The sequence below is a fragment of the Narcine bancroftii genome, chromosome 10 (assembly GCF_036971445.1).
Source record: "Narcine bancroftii isolate sNarBan1 chromosome 10, sNarBan1.hap1, whole genome shotgun sequence".
NCBI classification, from domain to species: Eukaryota; Metazoa; Chordata; class Chondrichthyes; order Torpediniformes; family Narcinidae; genus Narcine; species Narcine bancroftii.
In genome coordinates this window covers 100357480-100379514 of record NC_091478.1, presented here as the reverse complement: position 1 = coordinate 100379514, position 22035 = coordinate 100357480, and the positions used below count along the sequence as shown (strand labels likewise).

Genomic DNA, 22035 nt, shown 5'->3' with positions numbered 1-22035 from the left:
GTGATGTTGATAAAGAAAGTCTGCAGATGCTGGGGTTGAGTGCAAGATGCAAGAGTGCTGGAGAAGCCCAGTGGGTCGCGCAGCATCCTTGGGAAGTAAAACATTTCGGCCCTGATCCCTTTGTCAAGGTACGAGCAAAAAATAGGCAGGTGTCTGAATAAAAAGGTGGAGTGAGGGAGGTTGGAAAGAAGAGGAGGGCCTTTAAATTACCAGGACATGCAACTTCCACAAGCAGCTGGATCCTACATTTGCGGGGTTTACACTAAGAAAAAGGAGCAAAATAGACCCATCAGCCCATCAAAACTGCTATGTCACTTGAATCATGGCTGATGCATATTCCCTCTTTCCTGCCTTCTCCCCATATCTTTTGACACCCTTACAAGATCAAGAACCCATCAATCTCTGCCTTAAATCTACCCAATGACTTGACCTAAAGATTAATTTAGCATAAGCTCATATCCTGAATATTATTGCTGATGTCCACATTCTCGTGATACGTCGCTCTGGTTTGGTTATTTTTGTCTGCAGCTTCTCCCTTTGTCTGCTTCTGAATTTATGCGTTGAGATTTACTGATAGTCATAAATTAATACGGCACAGAAACAGGCCCTTCTGCCCATCATGGCCATGCTGACCAATAAATACCAATCGACACTAATCACATATTCTAGCTCTCAGCTCCCAACAATCAATGCTCCTTGGATAATCTAAGTGTTAACTGGATGCTTGCTAAATGTTGTGAGACTTTCTGCCTCCACTCCATGACAACACTCTCTCTCTCTCTCACATTCACACTAAACCTTTTACTCCTTGGCCCTGAGGATTCACAAGAATGTTGCTGGGACTGATAGGAGAATTATAAGGAGAGGCTGGAAAGGCTAGGACTTTTCATCCTGCAGTGTCTGAGGCTAAGGGGGAACTAACAGAGGTTTATAAAATCATGGGTGGCATTGGTAAGCTCTTTTTCTTCAGGATTAGGGGAGTTCAAAGCAAGATGCCATATAAGGATGTGGGGGTTGGGGAGGTAGGAATTTTAAAATATACTGTTTTCACACAGAGATGGTGGGCATATTTTCACAGAAGCACAGTTGAGAAGGTCCTGTCTGGCTGCATCATTGTGTGGTACAGTAGCTATAAAGCATCAGACTGGCAGTCAATATAGAGGATCATCAAAACTGCTGAGAAGATCACTGGGCTCTCCCTTTCCTCTTTTGACATTTCCTGGGATTGTGGGTTTTAATAGGGCTCAAAGATTATCAAAAACCCTTTCCATCCAGCACTTTGACCCACTATGATCAAGAATGAGGTATAAGAGGATCAAAATCAGGACTCAGAGGCTGGAAAATAGCTTCCTCCCACAGGCCATGAGACTGATGAACACTAAACACATGCCAAAATGTTGGATGAACTCAGCCAGTCCATAGGAGATATTGCCAATGTTTCAGGCCTGAGCCCTTCTTCAAGAAATAGCAAAGGAAGTGTATAGTAGTAACATGGAAATTGGACACCCATCTAAATATGGAACAATGGGACGCAGAAATGCATAGCTGAATTCCTCTTGAGAAGATTACTTATAACCTGAGAAATAAATATGATGTCTTTACAAATTGCAGGAATAAGTATATAGATGTTTTTCCTAAATTTGAAACCTCTTTAACCTCCTTGGAAGTATTAAAAGATACAAATGGTCAGAGCTGTGTGGTGAGGGGTGCCCTCTGGCAACCAGGTTTCTATTCTTGTTTTCCTTACTTTTTCTTCTCTCTTTTTCTCTTCTTATTTCTTTCTTTTTCTCTTCTTGGGGATTTGTTAAAGAGGGAGGGGGTTGGGGTTTTACCCCGTCATGTATAATGGACTTGATGCTAATACTTGATTATTGATTTACATTTGGTTATGATTACGTATTAAATAAAATTTTAAAAATAAACTAAGAATAAGCAAAAAGCAGGAAATCTCAGAATAGAGATAGTGCTGGCCAGGGGGAAGAGTCCAAATGAACAAAAGTTGTTGATTGGATATGATAAGGGGAGAGAATTGATTTTGTCTGTGTGAAAGGAGACAGAGGGAAAAGGAGAGAGAGAGACAGAGCTGGGGAAGTCGACAGGTGGGAGAAGTGTTGATGGGGGTGGGGGGTTATCGAAAGCCTGAGGAGTCGATGCTAATGCCATCTGGATGGACGGTGCCCAGTCAGAAGATGAGGTGTTTCTCCTCCAATTTGTTGGTGATCTCAATCTGGGAGTGCACGAGACCATGGCTGGACATTTCAGCAAGGGAATGGGATGGGGAATTGTCATGGGTGGCCACTGGGAAATCCACGCTATGACAGCGGACAGAGTTGAGGTGCTCAACAAAGCAATGTGCCAGTGTGCACCCAGTATAGGAGCTCCATCGAGAGAGTCCTGGCAGGCTGCAGCACCGTGTGGTATGTTTGCTGCAGAGAAATTGATCAGAGGTCAATCCACAGGACCATGAGTGATCTACCGGGATCTCCTGAAGAATGTGCGTAAGAATCAATGAGGACCCTTCCACCCCACACACAGCACATTTCAGCTGCTCCCATCAAGGAAGTGATCCAGGTATCAGAGCTCACGTGTATTTGGAATGACTTCTTCCCACAGACAGTAAAAATGCTGAACGACCAAAGGAACTGCTCACACTGACCATCTGAGACTCTCATATTCATGAAACAATATTTATTTGTTTGTACAGATGAAATACTTGCCCTGCATATGTGCTGTTCATCTGTATGTGAGTTACGTCTGGCTGTGTGACTGTGTGCTTGCACCGAGGACCAGAGAACAGTGCTTTGTTGGATTGTACTTGTACAATCAGATGACAATAAACTTGACGTGAGTATACTTTGCACACCGAACCTGTTTGCTTTTAAACTCACTGGAGTTTACTTCCTACATTGTCTTTAAAGCAAAATTATTGCACTGGTGCATTAAAAGATGGTTGGGGTATTAACAGGAGTCACAAGCAATTGTCTAGAAAATCTGCCAGTCTCAGCTACTAAAGTCTCAAAGCTGCTGGGTTGCTGAGGTCTTTTTTTATATATAGTATTTGGTAACATTGAGTAAAGGATAAATAGTCATCAGGAAAAGGTTTGTGCTCAATTTGAACCTTTCATGGAAATGGTGAGATTTCAATGTAATTACCATATTTATCACATCTTGATTTCAATGTCAATATTAATTCAGATGTCTTTTTAAGATTTTCAAGATACAGCAACGGTGCTGACGGAGATGAGAACCAAACGTGTTTTGGATTTTTAATCAGTTGTGAAACAAATTCTGAAGATGTGTAGTCGAAAGATTGAAATCCCTCCGGCGTGTAGAATGTCTTTGAGAAACATTGATTGGGACTTAGCGTTTGATCAGAAAGGTTTTTCTTTGGGCAAAGATTTCTCCTGCAGAACCATGAAGAATTGAAGTTCATATAAATCTGAGATCAATGATCTTTTTAGCATCAGCATCGTGGCCAGTAATAATTGCCCATACCTCATTGCCTTTGATAAGGGGGTAGCAAGACATCTTCTTGAACCATTGCAGTCTTTCAGGAGTAGGTGCTCCCACATTGCTGCCCTTGACCTGTCTGGTAGATGAAATGGTTGGGAGTTTCTGTTGGTACAGTTGAGATGCATAACTACAATGCATCTTGCAAACTTCTGGCAATGGAGGGAATCAATATTGGCTATTTGGTCTGAGGTTAGATGACAAATTAAGTCAACACTGCCACTGGTGTGGACCCACGGAGAGCAGGGAGCAGAGACACAGCATTATTGCCCGTGGGGTCCAACTGCTATCAGCTCTGTTCAAGCCAATGGTGTTTTATTTTAAAATCCTGCAACTGCATGGTCCAGCCCTAAGGTGGTGGCACCAATGATCGGTGGCACGAGGGGTTGCAGACTCCAGGAAAGCAGAGGTCTGGCGCAGGGCATCAGAAAATGGGGAAACCATAGCCCCATTTGAGAAGGTAAAGCAGAGAAAATGACCATATGGGACAGTGACCACGGCAACAGACCAATGAAGGGCACTGAAGCTGAAGAACACACAGGCAGTGGGCTTTTGGTGTCTCATGGTGAGGAACCCACGCAGGCTGGGGGCTGCTAGCAACTGCGGTCAAGGGACTCACACCAGGCTAAGGACTGCAGGAGTCTGGCTTGAGACTGGCTGAAGGGGTATCAGATATCAGAACAGGGGACACAAGAAGGACCTGAGGGTGCAGGAGGCTTCCTGATCGTGCCAGAGGTTTGCATCTGGGCTTCAGATTGCTGATAGTTTGGACTGAAGGCTGAATAGCTGTGGAGGCAAGTCCATGAACTCTCAGTGACTCTGGAGGGACTCTCTTTTGCTTCTTTCTCTGATTGTAAGGGACATTGGGCAATTTTTGTTGATCTTTGTCTGCCTTATGGTAGACAAGTGGAAATTTCTTGCAATATCACATTTTGGTTTTATTACATGACAATACGAACATCTTAAATCTTGAAGATTCATAATTATTTGGTCTGGGGACCCTTCCCGGTTCCATTGAATCCACCTTCCCCCTTCTTCCCTCTGTCATCTTTCCCCCACTCTCAGAATCAATTCTCACTTTTCCTCTTAACCTATCTATCTAACATATCTTTTGTTGGTTGGTCTGGACTTCTCCCCCTGCCATCATTCCTGTTTTTGCATTATAGCATGAAGAAGGGGTCAGGTCCGAAACATGGGTAATCTATCTTTACCTGCTAAGGATGCTGTGAGACTGGCTGAGTTCCTCCAGCAGTTCTGTGCACTTTTACCACAATCACAGTCTCTTTAGACTTTCATGTTTTGCACAGATACACCTGGACCTGCTTAGCATTTGAGATTTTGTGTTCTGGGTTCAAAGAAAAGGCCATTTCCTCAAACTTTTCAGTCACTAAGACTGGCTGCAAACATCCCAATCAACATTCCTATCTGCTCTGGGGGGGTCACTATTTTCCACTATAGGGCTCTTTCTGTGCTCAGCGTGTGTGAACGACGTCGACTTAGCGGGCAGCGCTACGGCACCAGTCGCACTGCCTGCATCAGCTCCGGAGGACACTACAGGGTGCCGCTCTCCATGAAAGCAGGGCAAAGGCAGCCTTTTAGGGCTACTCCATGAAAGGGTAAGTTTGAATTTTTTTCAGCGAATTTAGCTGCCCTAGAGGCGGAGGCTTGACATGAAATCACCTTGTATTGCTTTTGTCACAGCACTTCCCAAAAGTTCTATATCACTGACAATATCTCACAACTATGAAAACAGTTGGGAGTTATAGTCACCAGACTGAATTTTGCTGCGGTCACACTTCTCAATGGATTTCAATGTAGCAAAGCACTAGAAAACTACGAGATACCTCTCCATCAGAAAAATACCCAGAAAATTTAAAGACAGTTTACTTAGCAGCGTTGTTGCATTTAGAATGCATTGCTTCTCATTTGTTGGCAGAGTATTCTTTCAGATACAAAATGGGCTAAGTTTCCCAGCTTGTAAACTATTACCCAGGGGAAGCTTCAGATTGATGTACCATATGTGGTAACTCTTTTCTTCTTAATGACCATCCACTTTGGAGCAATTAAGAATCCATGCTCCTTATCCTGAAACCCGCTTTTAAAGGGAGCATACGAAGACTGAATCGATTACCTTTTCAAAATATAAACTAGTTCAGCTATATTTTTTGTTGTTGTAAAGTGGGAGATGCATTTGTAAATATACACGTTACACCAACTATTTCTTCTGCTGTGGATCCATAAGAATGGGAAACAAGATGAAATAATAAGGGCAGATAAAGTTGAAGGGAAAACTAAATTAATATTTCAGTTTGTAAATGTAATGACTGGAGAAAGAATTGGACATCATGTTCAGCAGACACACATGGGCTGAAGGGCCTATTTCTGTGGTGTATTCTTCCATGTAACAAGAAATGTGATCAGACAGTCATACTTAAAAAAAGGACTTCTAATATGATTCAAAACAATATGTAAATCTGAAGTAGTTTTGCAGGGAAGATAATTAATTGTTACCGTCCAGCTGCTCCCTGACGAAACGGGACCAGCTTCTTACAATCTGAGTTAAACAAGAAAATCTGCAGATCCTGGGGAGAAACTCAGCTGGCCTCGCAACTTTGGTTATCTTTCACTTCCTAGGGATATTATGGGACCGGCTGAGTTTCTCCAGCACATTTTAGGTATTGTTACATTCTGATTTTCAGATATAGAGTCCAGAAGTTCTCTCAGCGTGCTTCATTGGAATAGTGCGTGAGTCCAAGTCTGGGAAAGATCTGGAAGAAAATTAAATGACATGCAAGATCAAGATCAGATTAAGGATTAATCAGAAGTGCTCGACATGGCAATTTTTTTTTTGCAGAGCGACAGATGCATCGAAAATGGCTTCCAGGAGTAGTTTGGAAAAATATTCATTAGTAGCATTTAAGAGGACTCTAGATAGACACGTGGATATGCAGGGGATAGAGGGATATGGAATGTGCAGGAAGCAAAGTTTTAGTTTGATTTCAACATCATGTTCAGCACAGACATGGGCCGAAGGGCCTGTTCTATCCAAATTTGATTTAGTTTGGAGGTGACTGTGTTATGAGTAACCCCTATCTATGAAGTTGAAAGAGTTTAGGATATAAGTTTGCATCTTTAGAATGGAGAAAGGAGTTAAGGGAAGTGTTCTAAATTATGAATGGTTCTGACAGTAAGTAGACCAGCAAAATGATAAACTGGGGATATGTTCAAGCTAATGAGCAAAATAAAAATTGGAGTGGAGAACATTTTTTATGTAGCAATATTTTGATCTGTAATGCACTGTCTGAAAGGGTGGGAGAAGAGATTCAAGGGACTTTCAAAGAAAAAGCGAATAAATATTTGAAAGGCAAATAAGACAAGTAGAGCCTTGGGGGAAAGAGGGAGTAGAACTATTGGGTAGGCCTTTCAAGAGTTAGCAGTATCCTGCGTGTTCAATATCCTCCAGCTGTGCAGTGTGCCAGAGTATCTGGGGACATGCTGGCAATATCCAGCCCACTTCGAAAAATTCATTTCGTATTAAATATGTTACCAGCTATCATTGTCGTGGACTAATTTATTGCTTGAAGGTTCAGTGCTGACCTGGTGTCAAATAAGTTTGAACTAAAGTTAGATTTCACTATCCTTGGTGCATTTAAATATTGTTGGGCTGGTATTAACACACTGACATCCACCTGGAAAACCTCTATTGCTCTTTATGGGAAAATGAAGCCTGGATTTATTGCAGCTGTCTTCTCTTAGACTTGCAGCAGAGTGCAAGCCCTTAAAGATATAGTCCCCAAGGCAACCAGACACTAGTTACACACATGCAACATCTTCATTGACAGGACAGCAGTGGAGAGGGTTAATTCCTTCAACTTCCTGGGAGTCCACATGTCGGAGATCCCCTCCTGAGGCCAACTTTCTTACAAGTCTGAGATTTGTCATGTTGTCAAATACTCTGTGCGAAGTTTGCTAACTGGTTGCATGACGATCTGGATTGGTAAGTCGAGTGCCTGAGAATGAAAAGGCTGCACAAAGTGACAAACCAACCTCCCGTCCTTAAAGATATCTTGAGATGCTGTTTCAAGAAAGCTCACATCACACATCACCCTAGTCACAACGTCTTCTCAGAGGGTGAAGAAGCCTTTACCTCTAGGTCCAAGAACAGGACCTGCACCTCTAGGTTCAAGAACAGGACCTGCACCTCTAGGTTCAAGAACAGCACCTGCACCTCTAGGTTCAAGAACAGCACCTGCACCTCTAGGTTCAAGAACAGGACCTGCACCTCTAGGTTCAAGAACAGGACCTGCACCTCTAGGTTCAAGAACAGCACCTGCACCTCTAGGTTCAAGAACAGGACCTGCACCTCTAGGTTCAAGAACAGCACCTGCACCTCTAGGTTCAAGAACAGGACCTGCACCTCTAGGTTCAAGAACAGCACCTGCACCTCTAGGTTCAAGAACAGGACCTGCACCTCTAGGTTCAAGAACAGGACCTGCACCTCTAGGTTCAAGAACAGGACCTGCACCTCTAGGTTCAAGAACAGCACCTGCACCTCTAGGTTCAAGAACAGGACCTGCACCTATAGGTTCAAGAACAGGACCTGCACCTATAGGTTCAAGAACCGATTTTATCCAATAGCTGTCAGGCTCATGAACATCCCTGTACTATGCTAACTCTAACCTAGTCTGAGACCACCAAAAGATCTGTCTGAACTATTGAAACATCACCTCTTTTTGCATGCACTAACGGCAACTGAAAATTTTTCTCTCCTTTTACGTTTATCATCTTTTTCTGTCTTGGCATATTGTGGTCGTTTAATGTATACTAGTTCAGTTGGTGCACCTTACGTACTTGGTTGGTTGGAACAAGAAATAGTTTTGTTGCTTCTGTACACTGTACTGATGTATATGACAATGAACTCTCATTACTTGTGTAGGAGTAGGTAGAAAGGGCCTGGAGAGAACACCAAGGATCCTTGAGAGACAGCAATGGAGAATATGTTACATTCCAAGAGAGAATTTACGCACAATGAAGTGACATTAAAAAAAGCGTAAGTTGGTATGACTTAAACTCTAGATACAGTACACTGCTTTCATGCTGACACATACTTCCCTCACTAAATCTACAACTGTATAATAAAGGTTGCTTGCTTCATATTCTCCACTGAGGCAGAAATTTCCAGGAGTACAGAGGTGGTTATTCAAAGCTGTCAACTAAATTGAAATTGGAATCTATTCCTGGAAATTTTATCCAATGGCATCGAATGTAACTTCATGTGTTAAATGTGTTGAAACCAGTCCTACCTGACTGGGAGGGCCTTCTAACTGTGGAAGTTGAATTAGATATCAGCTTCATGCCATGATTCCAGGCTTTGCTGGAGGTAATTTTATTAAGGTATATTTATTAAGCATATTTCTGACAGCGGCCATCCTGTTCCCACCACATGGTCTGGTCTGGGAGGTGGATAATACAAATCCATGCTGGAACAATCATACGACTGCCCTCATGCTCAGTTCAACTCATTTCACAAATGACTGTTCTTGAAACCACTATTTGGGTGGAAAGATTTTAAATTTTTTGCATCATTTTATTGAAACCATTTTAACTCAGTCATCGTAACATTGTCATAGAGAGTCCATTCCAATGAAGTATAACAAATGTAAGAATTGATCTATTAAACCTTGACTTCAGGCTCATGGTGGACACATGCTGAGATTGTTTACTTGACCACTGACATTACAAAGAGGCAGGCAGTAGAAGATCTTCCTCTGGTGGCACACAGCTGATATCATTTGCAAAGAATGCCTGTGTCCCGAGAGGAAATTGAACCCAAAGAATGAAGAATAACTCAGCAGATGAGTTTACTAAAAACACGGTTAATAACTGAGTAAACAGAGGCAGTTTGTTCATGTATATTTTTCTGTATTTGTCATTTCATTGCGTAATAAAATGATTTTATCACCAATCTTCAATGTCTCATAAGTAACCTTAAAATACTGTGGCAACATTCCCAAGAGGTTACATTTATATAGTTGGTTTATATAACAGAACCAGCATGAAAACCAAACTTGAAACAGGGCTGATTTAACAATTAGAATAGCCTGTGATGGGATGAACCAAAGGACCTCATAAAATATTAACCATTCTCCACTTGAAGTCAGAAGAGGAAACAAACCAAACATGCTCATAGCTTACTCGTAGCATATTTTGCCATGAGATATTTATCCATACTCGCCATAGGATTATCAATGTCAAAATTAACCTTAAACGATGGCTTCTGGCCTAGGGCTAAATAAGCCACAATAATACAGATTTGGGCAGTGAAGCCCCATATTGTGAATGACTTGTGCAACTTCTGGTCTTTAAACGTGAAGAAATGAAGTAATCCTCCCATGTCATAAGGCTTTGAAGAGTGCTCTTCTGATTTTAAGAAGTGGTGCATTGGAAGGATAAACACGTCACTTACTTCATTAGCGTTGGGCTGTGGCTGGAATGTACCTGAGATGAATGCTACCACTGGTGTCACCAAAATGTCATCCTGTGGTGTGGTCAGAAATTGAAGTCATATATTACAATCACATACAAGTTGGTACAATGGGGACACCCTTACCCCAATCCCTGTCCATGCTGATATCACTCCCCAAAGCTGGCAAATCCTGATCAAACAATACAAGTGACTTGTGAATTCAGTTATCGATCTCCCAGTACAGCACTCTCTGTACAGTACCCTATCTAACTAGCACATACTCAGACACTTATTAGAATAAAGGACTTGAATCAATGGACATGAAGGCCAAGTTCCTCAGAACTAAGCCTACATGCGAGACCAATGAATTTGAAGTCCCAAGTGGAGAGTGGATCCCACTCAATAGATTTAGGACAGAGAAGCTTTCCTTTGTTAGATGTGGCACTGAGTCAGGTAACAATGGAGGCTTTTTCTGCTCATATATGTACAGTGCAGTGGCTGGTGGATAAAATCTCAAATACTTTGGGTACTTTTGATGCTAGTACTCCATGCTAACCCGCTCTGAAGAGTGTGGTGCGATAGCATAGTAGATACTGTCAAGAATTAGTTTCTCCCCAAACTCAATGGTGCCTGATTAAACTGAACAAATGAAGGAACTGTTACTGTACCATTCATTTCTTAAATAAGCAATTAGAACCAAGACAGTGTGTTCACCATGTGAGATACACAGTGGGCTGTGATATGAAGTAATTGACCTGCCCTTTGTGGGCATACAGGAAAATAAACGGGCCTATTTTGGGCATTGGCTATCCATTTCACTCAGGGCACAAATTGATCAGGGTGAAACACTCTTCATTGCTAAAGGAGCAGGTCTCAGGTGAGGTAGAGAAAAAAAGGTGTGATCAACTGACATGGGATAACTATCCAAAATTGAGTATAGCTATTTCCAGCATAGAGGGTCCCATCTCAGAGAATTTTAAAAAAAATTAAATGATAAGCCAAATATGCATCCATCAGATGGAGTCTCCTTTGTTGACTGTTTCACTGCCACTACCATATTGCATTCTAAAAAACATTAATACTATTTAACACATGCCTCACAGAAGACTTCCTCTGATGCAACACGCCAGTCAATGAGAAATTTCTCGACATTATTTAGCTCTATTAGATTATAAAGAGTAATCCCTTACTTGAAGGAGCCTATCTTTAATAATTATCATTTGTACTTTCTAAACAAGCCACCCTATGTAGAGCAAGAACTATTTACTAATTCTTGCAAATGCAATAGAAATATTTAATCATGCGTTGTCTCAGTAAATCACATCATGTTGGCTAATAATGCCATCTCTGTCATCATTGCTTTTATAACAACCCCCCCCAGCCCTTTCAGTGCGACCTGAACTTTCTGACACCAAGCATCAACAACCTTTGCTCTGGCAATTGATGTGAGGAGTCAGTTTGGCCTATCAGTTCGTTTCTCCTCTCTTCTCAATGGAGTATACACCAAGAACCTTGTCATAGTTTAAGCAATGGCCCAGAGACCTGTAACACCTCAATTTTTACCTTGTTGATTACAGGGACCAGCTTGCAGATAACTTCCACGTGATCTGGAAGAAGGCCAATTTCTTCCTGAGCTTCACGGAGGGCTGTATCTATGTCACTTCTGTCTTTCTTTTCCTGTTTCCCGCCAGGAAAACAAACTTCCCCTTGGTTGCTGCGTAACTTTAACATCAAAACTCAGTTAGAAAGAAATATTGCAGAATTATTTAAACATTTTCCTTTACCGTATAATTGTTGCATTCTCCAGCCCCCCCCCCCCCCCCCCCCACCACCGCACTAAATGTTGTGTAACAAAGCACAGCTGTGTCCTCCTCATTCAAACTGAGTGGTATTTAGCTGCATAATTTCTTTCCACCGTTCATTTGATTGCAGAGGGATGTAACGGACGGAGGGTTCAGACTATAACGTGCTAACCAGTGGGGGTGACATAACCAAGGTCACACCATTCCTATTTGTAGCTGTGTATTGCCCAGCTCCCCGAATGTGGAAACCACGGCCACTGATGCAAACCCGAATTGCATTGCTTTCTAGACTGATTAATCCAGCAGATGCCAGGAATCAAAGATGGAACTGTTTTTTGTATCAGTGTGACAATGAAGAAATGTGCAGTCTGTTAATTGTGGACTACTGGAGTGGTTTCTTGGCATGATTACATGATTAGGACTGATCCAACATAAATAAATTGAACCAGGAATTGTTTTTAGATATTCTTTTACTCCCCTTTCTTTAAGCGTTTCAACAGACTGAAAGAACAAACATAACCTAACATCCATTTCTTTGGTGGGTGGGTAGCAAGTTCCAGATATCTGCTTAGTTTTAATTTTAAGATTATAAGTTTCGATGATTTTAGCTTGCTGGGAACTTTCAACAGGTTTTAAACTTAAAATATGAGGTGACTAATAAATCTTTACCGAGGAGGGTTGTTATTGCATCAAAATAATGAATGTACAAAGACTATAAATACTAAGATATTTTCTCTCCTGCATTGTTTAATCATTCTGTCACACAAAATCAATCTCAACTTTTGTGTGGCACAACCTGATCTACAGTCCAAAATTTCCCCGGAAGATAGCAGTTCCACATCTCACCATAACTGCAGATGATCAGGATTTCTGCACAAAAATGCAAAATTCCCAAATTTTGAAACAGCTTTTCCCCAATTCTATCCCAAAGGCACTCCAATGCGAGATTTCTCATGGGACTCACTTTGTTGAACCTTGGCCATTTTAGTCCTGGTGTAAGGCTCAGAATCTTTAAAATGCAGAGGACTAGTTGTGAGGCGATTAAGCAAGCTATTTTTGATGCAGAGATCCTTTTAATTAATTTTAAAACATTGAATTAGAACTCTTTTAAGTATTTTATATTTTAGGTCATTGGACTGTAAAAAATGGTGGTGGTGCTGCTTGTGCAGACCTGCGGAGAGCGGGAAGCAGAGACACAGCACTCTTTCGGGGCTTTAAATGGCCTGTTAAAGGAGCTGATGGTGGTTTATTTTTAAAATCTGTGACTGCAGGGTCAAGGCCCAAGATGACAGCACCTATGTTTGCCAACGGCCATGACGGATTACAGACCCCAGGGAAGCAGTGAGAACACACTCCATTTGAGAAGGAGACGCAGAGGAGAAGACCCACGTAACAGTGACATTGGCGGCGAACCAAGGATGGGGTCTGAGGCTGAAGAACACAAAGACGGTGGGCTGTTGGTGAGTGCAGTCAAGGGTCTCGCACCAGACTGCGGACTGCTCAAGACTGGCTGAATGGGTACCAGGTATCGAAACCAAGATGTAAGATGATCGTGTCAGAGGTTTGAATCTGAAGGCTGTATGACTGCAGAAGTGCTGGAGGTGTTTCCTTGGGCATATTTTCTGTTTTATAACATGACAATAAATCTTAACATTATTTTTAAATATTCAATTTAACTTTTAGTAGTTTTAAATGTTTCTTAGAACCTTGATTATAATCATATCAGACCTGGCTTCTTTGCATAAATTTGCATGGAAATATCTGATCACAAAAAGGTCAGTTCTGGAAAATCAGTGATAACCAGCTTTGTGGAAATTTAAGGCCATTATATTTTGTAAAGGAAATAGAAAAAAAACAGGTGGACAACCTATTCACAAGGAATGGATAATGGAGATACAAAAGGACAATATTCTGGTGCAGAGGTGATGTAGGTACATATTTGGAGAGAACAATAAGTTCCTGCGTGGTTTCTCAATTTGTCAAAATCAAACTGGTAACAGGACAAGTTACATCTTTTCTACATCACATTTATGAGACATTTTAGTGTATTGCTTACGTACTGAACCAGTGCTCCAGAGAGCCTGCATTTTCAGCTGGTTACACGCGTTCAAATATCACCATGGTAACCTGGGAATTCAAATTCAGGTAATCCAGAAGTGGCGACAATGAAGCTATCAGGTTGTTGCGGAAAAAAAAAATCAAGTTCACTAATATTCGTCAGCAATGGACAATTTGTTCTTTTTACCCAGGCCTGCTGCATTATGTGATTTAAGATCATGGCAGATGATTTGTAACCATTTACAGAGCTAAATTTTACATTTAAATGTGTTTATATTTAGACATACAGCCCTTCCGGCCCACAAGCCCATATCCCGCCTCCCCCCCACAAATACACCAATTAACCTACAACCCCCATATGTTATTGGAGCATGGGAGGATAGCAGAGCATCTGAAGGAATCCCACGCAGACACAGGGAGAACATACAAACTCCTTATGGACAGTGCCAGATTCAAACCCAGGTCACTGAAGCTGTAATAGCGTTGTGCAAACCACCACAGTAACTGCGTCGTTCATGGACAATAGATGCTGGTGCCCATAACATCCACGAAGGAACAAAAAGGCTTTTCTTTCTGATTCATGACCAATTCCATAATAAGAAAAACCTCGTGTTCATTTTCTAAATCTGTTGTTGCTGGTGCACCTTAACGAGCATAAAATTGTGATAGTTACAAGGGATTAGTATTAGTTACTGCACCACTTTTGCTCTACTCTAACCTTTTTTCTCTCTATAACACGGCGCTATTTTTCTTGTCCTATATATGGATTAACTCTCTGGAATGTATGCAGAGCAAACTTTCTCACTGAACGTTGGTAGAAGTGACGAGAAACTAGAACTTGAGCCCACTGCCAACACAGTTGCTATCGAGTACACAACCACAAAATCCCTATGCGAGATTGATTGATGGACTCATTCTGCTGCAGAACTTCTGTGACATTGTTTTGCTGGCTCATTGGGGGAGACTGAAGCAAAGTTAGGTGTAGTAAAAATATTAAACATCCTTTTTGCTTTGTAGCTATTTAGTTACTTCAGAAATGTAACATACACTTTTTTTTCCTGAAAATCTAAAATTGCTTTTGTTTATTAGAATAAAACAGGCATCTAGATTGGGCAGCAACAAAAAATCACTGCATGAAATAAATCAGGAGGCACACTGATACTTCAGGTCGTATTCAATCATGCAAGCTTTCTACTCTACCCTGAAACCATGATCTTCAGCAGAAATCAGTCCCAAATGTACACCTCCTGACTGCACGATGTAAAATGTACATTTCAAGGACATCCTGCACGTCCTGATTCAGACACCATCTGCAATTCTCAAAGTGCTCCTGCTGAAATTGTCTCCAACCTGTAAGCGCCACGCAGTTTACTGCAAGATGATTCATACCCAGGCTTGCAGAATAAAGACAACAAAACGTACTCAACACCTACAAAAACTGCCAGCAATTTTTGGATTTCTGCTTGCATAGCTGCAAACTAAGAGAACCTAATACTCGGTGGAATTTAGAAGATTGAGGGGGGTTCTTATAGATACGTATAAAATCCTTAAGGGATTGGACAGGCTAGAGGCACGAAAGTTGTTCCTAATGTTGGGGAAAACCAGAACCAGGGGTCACAGTTTAAGGATAAGGAGGAATTCTTTTAGGACCGAGATGAAAAAAAAAATTCTCTCAGAGAGTGGTAAATCTGTAGAATTGTTTGGAAGTAGTTGAAGCTGGTTCCTTATCTATATTTAAGAGGGAGTTAGATTTGGCCCTTGTGGCTAAGGGGATTAGAGGGTATGGGGAGAAGGCAGGTACTGGGTACCAAGTAGATGATCAGCCATGATCAAAATGAATGGTGGTAATTTTGTAATTCTTTATTTCTTCTTCTTCTTCTTTGGCTTGGCTTCGCGGACAAAGATTTATGGAGGGGGTAAATGTCCACGTCAGCTGCAGGCTCGTTGGTGACTGACAAGTCCGATGCGGGACAGGCAGACACGGTTGCAGCGGTTGCAGGGGAAAATTGGTTGGTTGGGGTTGGATGTTGGGTTTTTCCTCCTTTGCCTTTTATACAGTGACATTTTCTCTTTTTTCCCCCATCCCTCCCTGCCCCTTCCCACCCCCTCCAAAAACAGTAAATATTGAATATATAAAATACAATAAAACAATATCTTTATACAAAAGGAATACAAACAAAAAAAGATGTGTCATCTACTTATACACATTAAATCTGATCGTTTTATCGCTTTAGGTGGTGGAGGTCCGAGGCCTGCTCTTTCTATTATGTTCCAAATATGGTTCCCAGGTTTTTTCAAACATTGTAACTTTGTCTTTTAAATTTTATGTGATTTTTTTCCCCAATGGGATACACTTAAACTTGGTTATATATTCCATTAATGTTTGTAGTCATATTGTCCAACGTGGCCATCTTATATCTTTATTTTCACTTCTTTTCCGCCTCTTCACCACCTCTATCCCTTTTTTCCATGACTGTTTTTTTAAGTTTTCCTTTTTAATCTCAATATATGACAATGCACTGAAGACATGAAATACCCCAACAATCCCCACAAGCAATAACCATTTAACCCCAGATGTACCACCCCCCCCGCCTCCTTGGGTTGCCCCTTGTCGGCAACCACAGCTCCCCTTTCCATTCGGTTTGCGAACTTACTCGCAAGTGTCAACCGATTTCACAGTGACTATTATTCTCCCATCCTCCCCCCCCCCTCCGAGAACTCTATTTTCCTATACATATAACAAAGCTCCCTCTTTTTTTCCCCTTCTTCCCCTTCTCTTAACCATCTTTATATATAGATTATATTTACTTTATATTTTTACATATTTTTGTATATTTTTTTGCTGGTCTTCCTTCTTGTCACTCCTCCTCCTCTCTTCTCCTGTCCTGCAATTGTTCAGCAAATTCTTGGGCTTTCTTTGGGATCGAGAACAGTCTATTCTATTCCCCAGGAATAAATACTTTGAGTACTGCTGGATGTCTTAATATAAAGTTATACCCTTTCATGAAAGACCCCAACAATGAAGACGCTGTTTACATCCGGTACCGCACGGATGGCAGTCTCTTCAATCTGAGGCGCCTGCAAGCTCACACCAAGACACAAGAGAAACTTGTCCGTGAACTACTCTTTGCAGATGATGCCGCTTTAGTTGCCCATTCAGAGCCAGCTCTTCAGCGCTTTACGTCCTGCTTTGCGGAAACTGCCAAAATGTTTGGCCTGGAAGTCAGCCTGAAGAAAACTGAGGTCCTCCATCAGCCAGCTCCCCACCATGACTACCAGCCCCCCCACATCTCCATCGGGCACACAAAACTCAAAACGGTCAACCAGTTTACCTATCTCGGCTGCACCATTTCATCAGATGCAAGGATCGACAATGAGATAGACAACAGACTCGCCAAGGCAAATAGCGCCTTTGGAAGACTACACAAAAGAGTCTGGAAAAACAACCAACTGAAAAACCTCACAAAGATAAGCGTATACAGAGCCGTTGTCATACCCACACTCCTGTTCGGCTCCGAATCATGGGTCCTCTACCGGCACCACCCACGGCTCCTAGAACGCTTCCACCAGCGTTGTCTCCGCTCCATCCTCAACATCCATTGGAGCGCTTACACCCCTAACGTCGAAGTACTCGAGATGGCAGAGGTCGACAGCATCGAGTCCACGCTGCTGAAGATCCAGCTGCGCTGGATGGGTCACGTCTCCAGAATGGAGGACCATAGCCTTCCCAAGATCGTGTTATATGGCGAGCTCTCCACTGGCCACCGTGACAGAGGTGCACCAAAGAAAAGGTACAAGGACTGCCTAAAGAAATCTCTTGGTGCCTGCCACATTGACCACCGCCAGTGGGCTGATAACGCCTCAAACCGTGCATCTTGGCGCCTCACAGTTTGGCGGGCTGCAACCTCCTTTGAAGAAGACCGCAGAGCCCACCTCACTGACAAAAGGCAAAGGAGGAAAAACCCAACACCCAACCCCAACCAACAAATTTTCCCTTGCAACCGTTGCAATCGTGTCTGCCTGTCCCGCATCGGACTTGTCAGCCACAAACGAGCCTGCAGCTGACGTGGACTTTTTACCCCCTCCATAAATCTTCGTCCGCGAAGCCAAGCCAAAGAGAGACCCTTTCTCTCATAAGATTGGTTTCGTCGTGTTGAATTCCTTCCTCTTCTATAAAAGCTCGAAGCTTATGTCCGAGTAAAAAAATATTTTTTGTCCCTAATATTCCAATGGCTTATTCCCTTCTCTAACCTTCTTTCTTGCCTGCTCCAGTATGTTCTCTCTTGTCGTATATCTTAGAAGTTTTACCAATATGGATTTCGGTTTTTGATGTGATGGTGGTTTCAGTACTAGTGCTCTATGCACCCTTTCGATTTATATTTCTTCATGTGAATCTGTCATTCCCAGCACCATCGGAATCCATCCTTTTATAAATTCCTTCATATCTGACCCTTTTCAGGCTAATTTTTTGTGACAATAAATCTTGTGTCTCTTTAATTTTTTTTCGCTCTCTTCCAACTTCCCTCTTAAATCATTTATCACCATTTCTACAGCAGCTTCTCGTTCCTCCACATTTTCTCCTCTTTTCCTTATTTCAGTCATGACCAACTCTCAGCTTTGCATTCTATCTTCAGCACTTTGCATTTTTTTTGATTGCACTAAATTCTAATGATGGCCATTCTTTTAATGACCTCATTTGTTCTTCAAAAAAGGCTTTATCTAAATTTCGTCCTTCTATTTACCTTCTTCTTTCCTTTGAAATTCTTGATCTTCTTCCTCCTCTTCTTCTTCTGTGTCTGTATCTATGTCATCCTCTTCTCTGCATCTGTGCATCTTCATCCTTCTGTGGTGAGCTGCTTCTGTAGTCTTGCTGGGCCTCCAGCTGCTGTCGGGCATCCTGCTGCAGGACGACCGACTGCTAGGCCTCCTGCCGCAGGTCGTCCCCCTGCCGGTCACCCCGTTGCCACTCATCCTCTTCCCTCCCTTCATTCTCTTTCTCACCACTCTTCTTTCTTCTTTCTTGTCTGCTTCCCCCAGCCGAATGCCCCGATACTTGGCGCAGTTGCGCACCTTTTCTTGGCTCTGAGAGCCAATTTTGAAGTCCGCCAGCGGGGAGGACACCGCTCCTCTGGGGACTCACCAACATCGGAGATCGGCTGCTCCTCTCCACGGTGGCTCTCTGCTCCGACGTGCAGGTAGGGCCTTTTTCCAGTGATTTTCCTTCTTCTCTTTTCTCTGCTATTCTTACCTTTTCTCTTTTGGGTGCCATCTTCTGTCTCTTCTCTGTAACTTTATCTTTCTCTTCTTGTATTTTATGTTTATTGAGCTCTGTTTTTTCAAACTTTTTTTTCCTTTTCTCTGGAGAGGGCTGGTTCCACTCGACCGGCCACTACTCCATCACGTGACTCCCCCAATGGCGGTGTAGGCTTGAAGGGCCAAATGGCCTACTCCTCCACCTATTTTCTATGTTTCTAAATTCTCTGTCATGTGGGCTGTACTTTAACATTGGATTGTACCATAGACATCAGCAAGGACATAGGAACTTTGATTAAAGTTTGCCAGAAATTTCTGCACCAAGTCCAAAGATATGATTTTAATGGAAGGGAATGGTGGTGAGAATCTTGATAACTTAAAATGATTTTGAGATAGCTTAATGATTTGAAATTCTAGGATTTTATTTATGTTTCTATTAGATTGTTGAGTGTAGCAACAAGTCCAAAGATCCCAGAGACTCTCACCTCTAAGTATGACCTGGATGAGCAATTGAATTGTCAAATTAGATGATTTCTATTTTCCAGCCATTGGACATTTTCTACTCTCTCTCGATAGAATATTTAGAACATAGAACAGCACAGTATAGGAACAGACCCTTAGGGCCTTGATGCCTCCTCCAAATTAAACTATTCCCATCTCCCTGCTCATGATCCATGTCCCTCTATTCCCTGTGTATTCACATGCCTGTCTAAATGCCTTTTGCATATCACTATCGTATTTCCTGGAAGGGGCTAACAACCCCTTCCAGGAACCTACCACTGTGTAAAAACTTGTTGTGAAAATCAACTTTAAGCTATCTCCGTTTCACCCAAATCTATTCCCTCTAGCACTTGATATTTCACCCTATGAAAAACTTTATCTAATTTTATATACCTCAGTTTCCGATGCTCTAGAACAGCCATTCTCAATGAGGGCCTCACATTTCCCCTGGGGGCCACAGCAGATTTAAGTAAAAGCTTTATTTTCTTTTCACCTCATGTAGCATAATGTTTTTTATGTAGTCAGTTAGAAGAGAAGTATGGAAGAAACCAAAATTGCAGCTTCACAGGGAAGGGGCCCTATAAACTTTGAGCAGAGTCCGAGGAGGGCCACTGCTGATAAAAAGTTGTGACTGGCTGCTCAAGAGAAAATAATCCAAGTTTGTCCAATCTCTCCTTATAGCTAATAATCTCTCAGTGGTGTCACGAGGGGGGGGGGGGGGTGTCACCTGGTGCAGTAATTCATGGTGTCATCCCCTCACCCCACACCATGGACCTCCTCCTGCACCAGACCATATAGAATCCTTGGTAATGTTTTTTTTGTACACTACTGTTACTTGCAAATCACAAATATTAATTTCCTCAATACTGTAGCTAAAACACCGGAAAATCTGACAAAAGCAGCAACTATAAAAACACCAGCAGCAACAAAAACAACAGCGTGTGCTGGTCACTCGTGCAGACGAAACCACATGATTCAAAGCGTCGCTGTCATTGGGTAATAATGACGGCTCTGACTGGGGCACATTAGGAAGGTCAAAAAGTAAATGAGCATCAAATTTTAGCCTTGTAGGTATATTGATACATGTAAGCTGGGCTAATGAAAAATGTTTTTGTTGCTATAACTAAATACAGGGATATTTTTATTAAAAAATAATAAAGTTATGCTGGAACACTGCACAATTTTGATGTCACCCCTCTGATGGTGCCACCCAGTATGGTCCACAACCCCCTAGCGACACCAGTGTACTTTCCAATCCAGGAAACACACTGGAGAATTTCTTTTGCATCCTTTCCAAAGTCTCCACTTCCTTCTAGAAATGTGGCAAACAGATCTACAAACAATACCAAGTGTGGCCCAACCGGATTTGTGGTCAGAATGACCATAGTGGGCTGAAGGGCCTGTTTCAATGCTGTATGATTTTAATGTTAATTTTTTTACAACTGGTTTTAAAAAAAATTAAGTGTTTTATATTTCATTCTTTAAAATGCAAGACTGAATGTCTCATTAGCATATTGAAAGTGTTTCACCTTACAGTTCTAGTTGAGCTTGCAGTGTGACTCAGGCAATTGGAAAATGTTCTCATTTTTTCACCACGATTAGGTTTCATCACCCCACATCACTCATTTATTGGGCATGACCCTCGTGATGCAGAAGGCTGTGCCACAGAGCACATCTCCCCAGCATTTTCTTGCTGGAAGAAGAGCAAAAAAAAAGTGAATTCTCTTTTAGACCAAAATTTGTGGCAAGATCTGTTGACTGACTGTTTACTCCAAATATTTTTCCAGAATCACTTTTGTATCATAATTGGGAAATCTGTGCACTTCATTGCACATTTAAATCACAACTCAAACCAGAAGGCTATCTGAAGACCAAAAATTATGATCCAATGGAAAAACATCTGCAGTGTATAACATGATATGCATATATGTCATAAGTGCATCTAAATCATGAGACTGACTTCTGTAATCCAATTTCCAATTTAAGATTGAAACCAGAACTATCTAAATCTTCTTAATGGCAGGACTTGCTGACTGTCGTAGCATGCTATGCCTCGCATCTATAATATTGTATAAACATTTCTCAGATGACTTATCTTGAAGTTAATTATTTAACCATAATACTGCGATTGAATTATTAAACAATGTACACTATACAAAATCTAAAAATACATATGGGATACGTATAGGATGTTGGTCATTATAAATGTGCAGGATGTATTTGGTATATGCCAAACACATCTGGACATATCAATCGTACATTTTCAATTTGACATCAAAAATCATGGAACACCATCTGATCTTCCTCCTTCAATCATGGAACACCATCTATCTTCCTCCTTCAGATTATTTATGTGAAAAACTTCCACAAATTAGAAAAAACTCAGCTACACTGCCAGCAAACAACAATGAGCTCAGCTGCAACATCAGAATGACAACAAATTTA

At 41.7% G+C, this 22035-nt stretch overlaps 1 protein-coding gene across 3 annotated transcripts in view; it reads right to left on the bottom strand.

The window, feature by feature from the left end:
* Positions 1 to 9411: 9411 nt before the first annotated feature.
* nudt7 (nudix (nucleoside diphosphate linked moiety X)-type motif 7) overlaps positions 9412 to 22035 on the bottom strand; it is a 29172-nt gene continuing 16548 nt past the window's right edge. For all 3 annotated transcript variants that reach the window (XM_069902076.1, XM_069902078.1, XM_069902077.1), the window contains 2 exons: positions 11540 to 11698; positions 9412 to 10048 (listed from right to left, as the gene is read on the bottom strand). In XM_069902076.1, the coding sequence (XP_069758177.1) occupies positions 9695 to 10048; positions 11540 to 11698 (513 nt within the window). In that variant the 3' untranslated portion in view covers positions 9412 to 9694. The remainder of the gene's footprint in view (positions 10049 to 11539; positions 11699 to 22035) is intronic.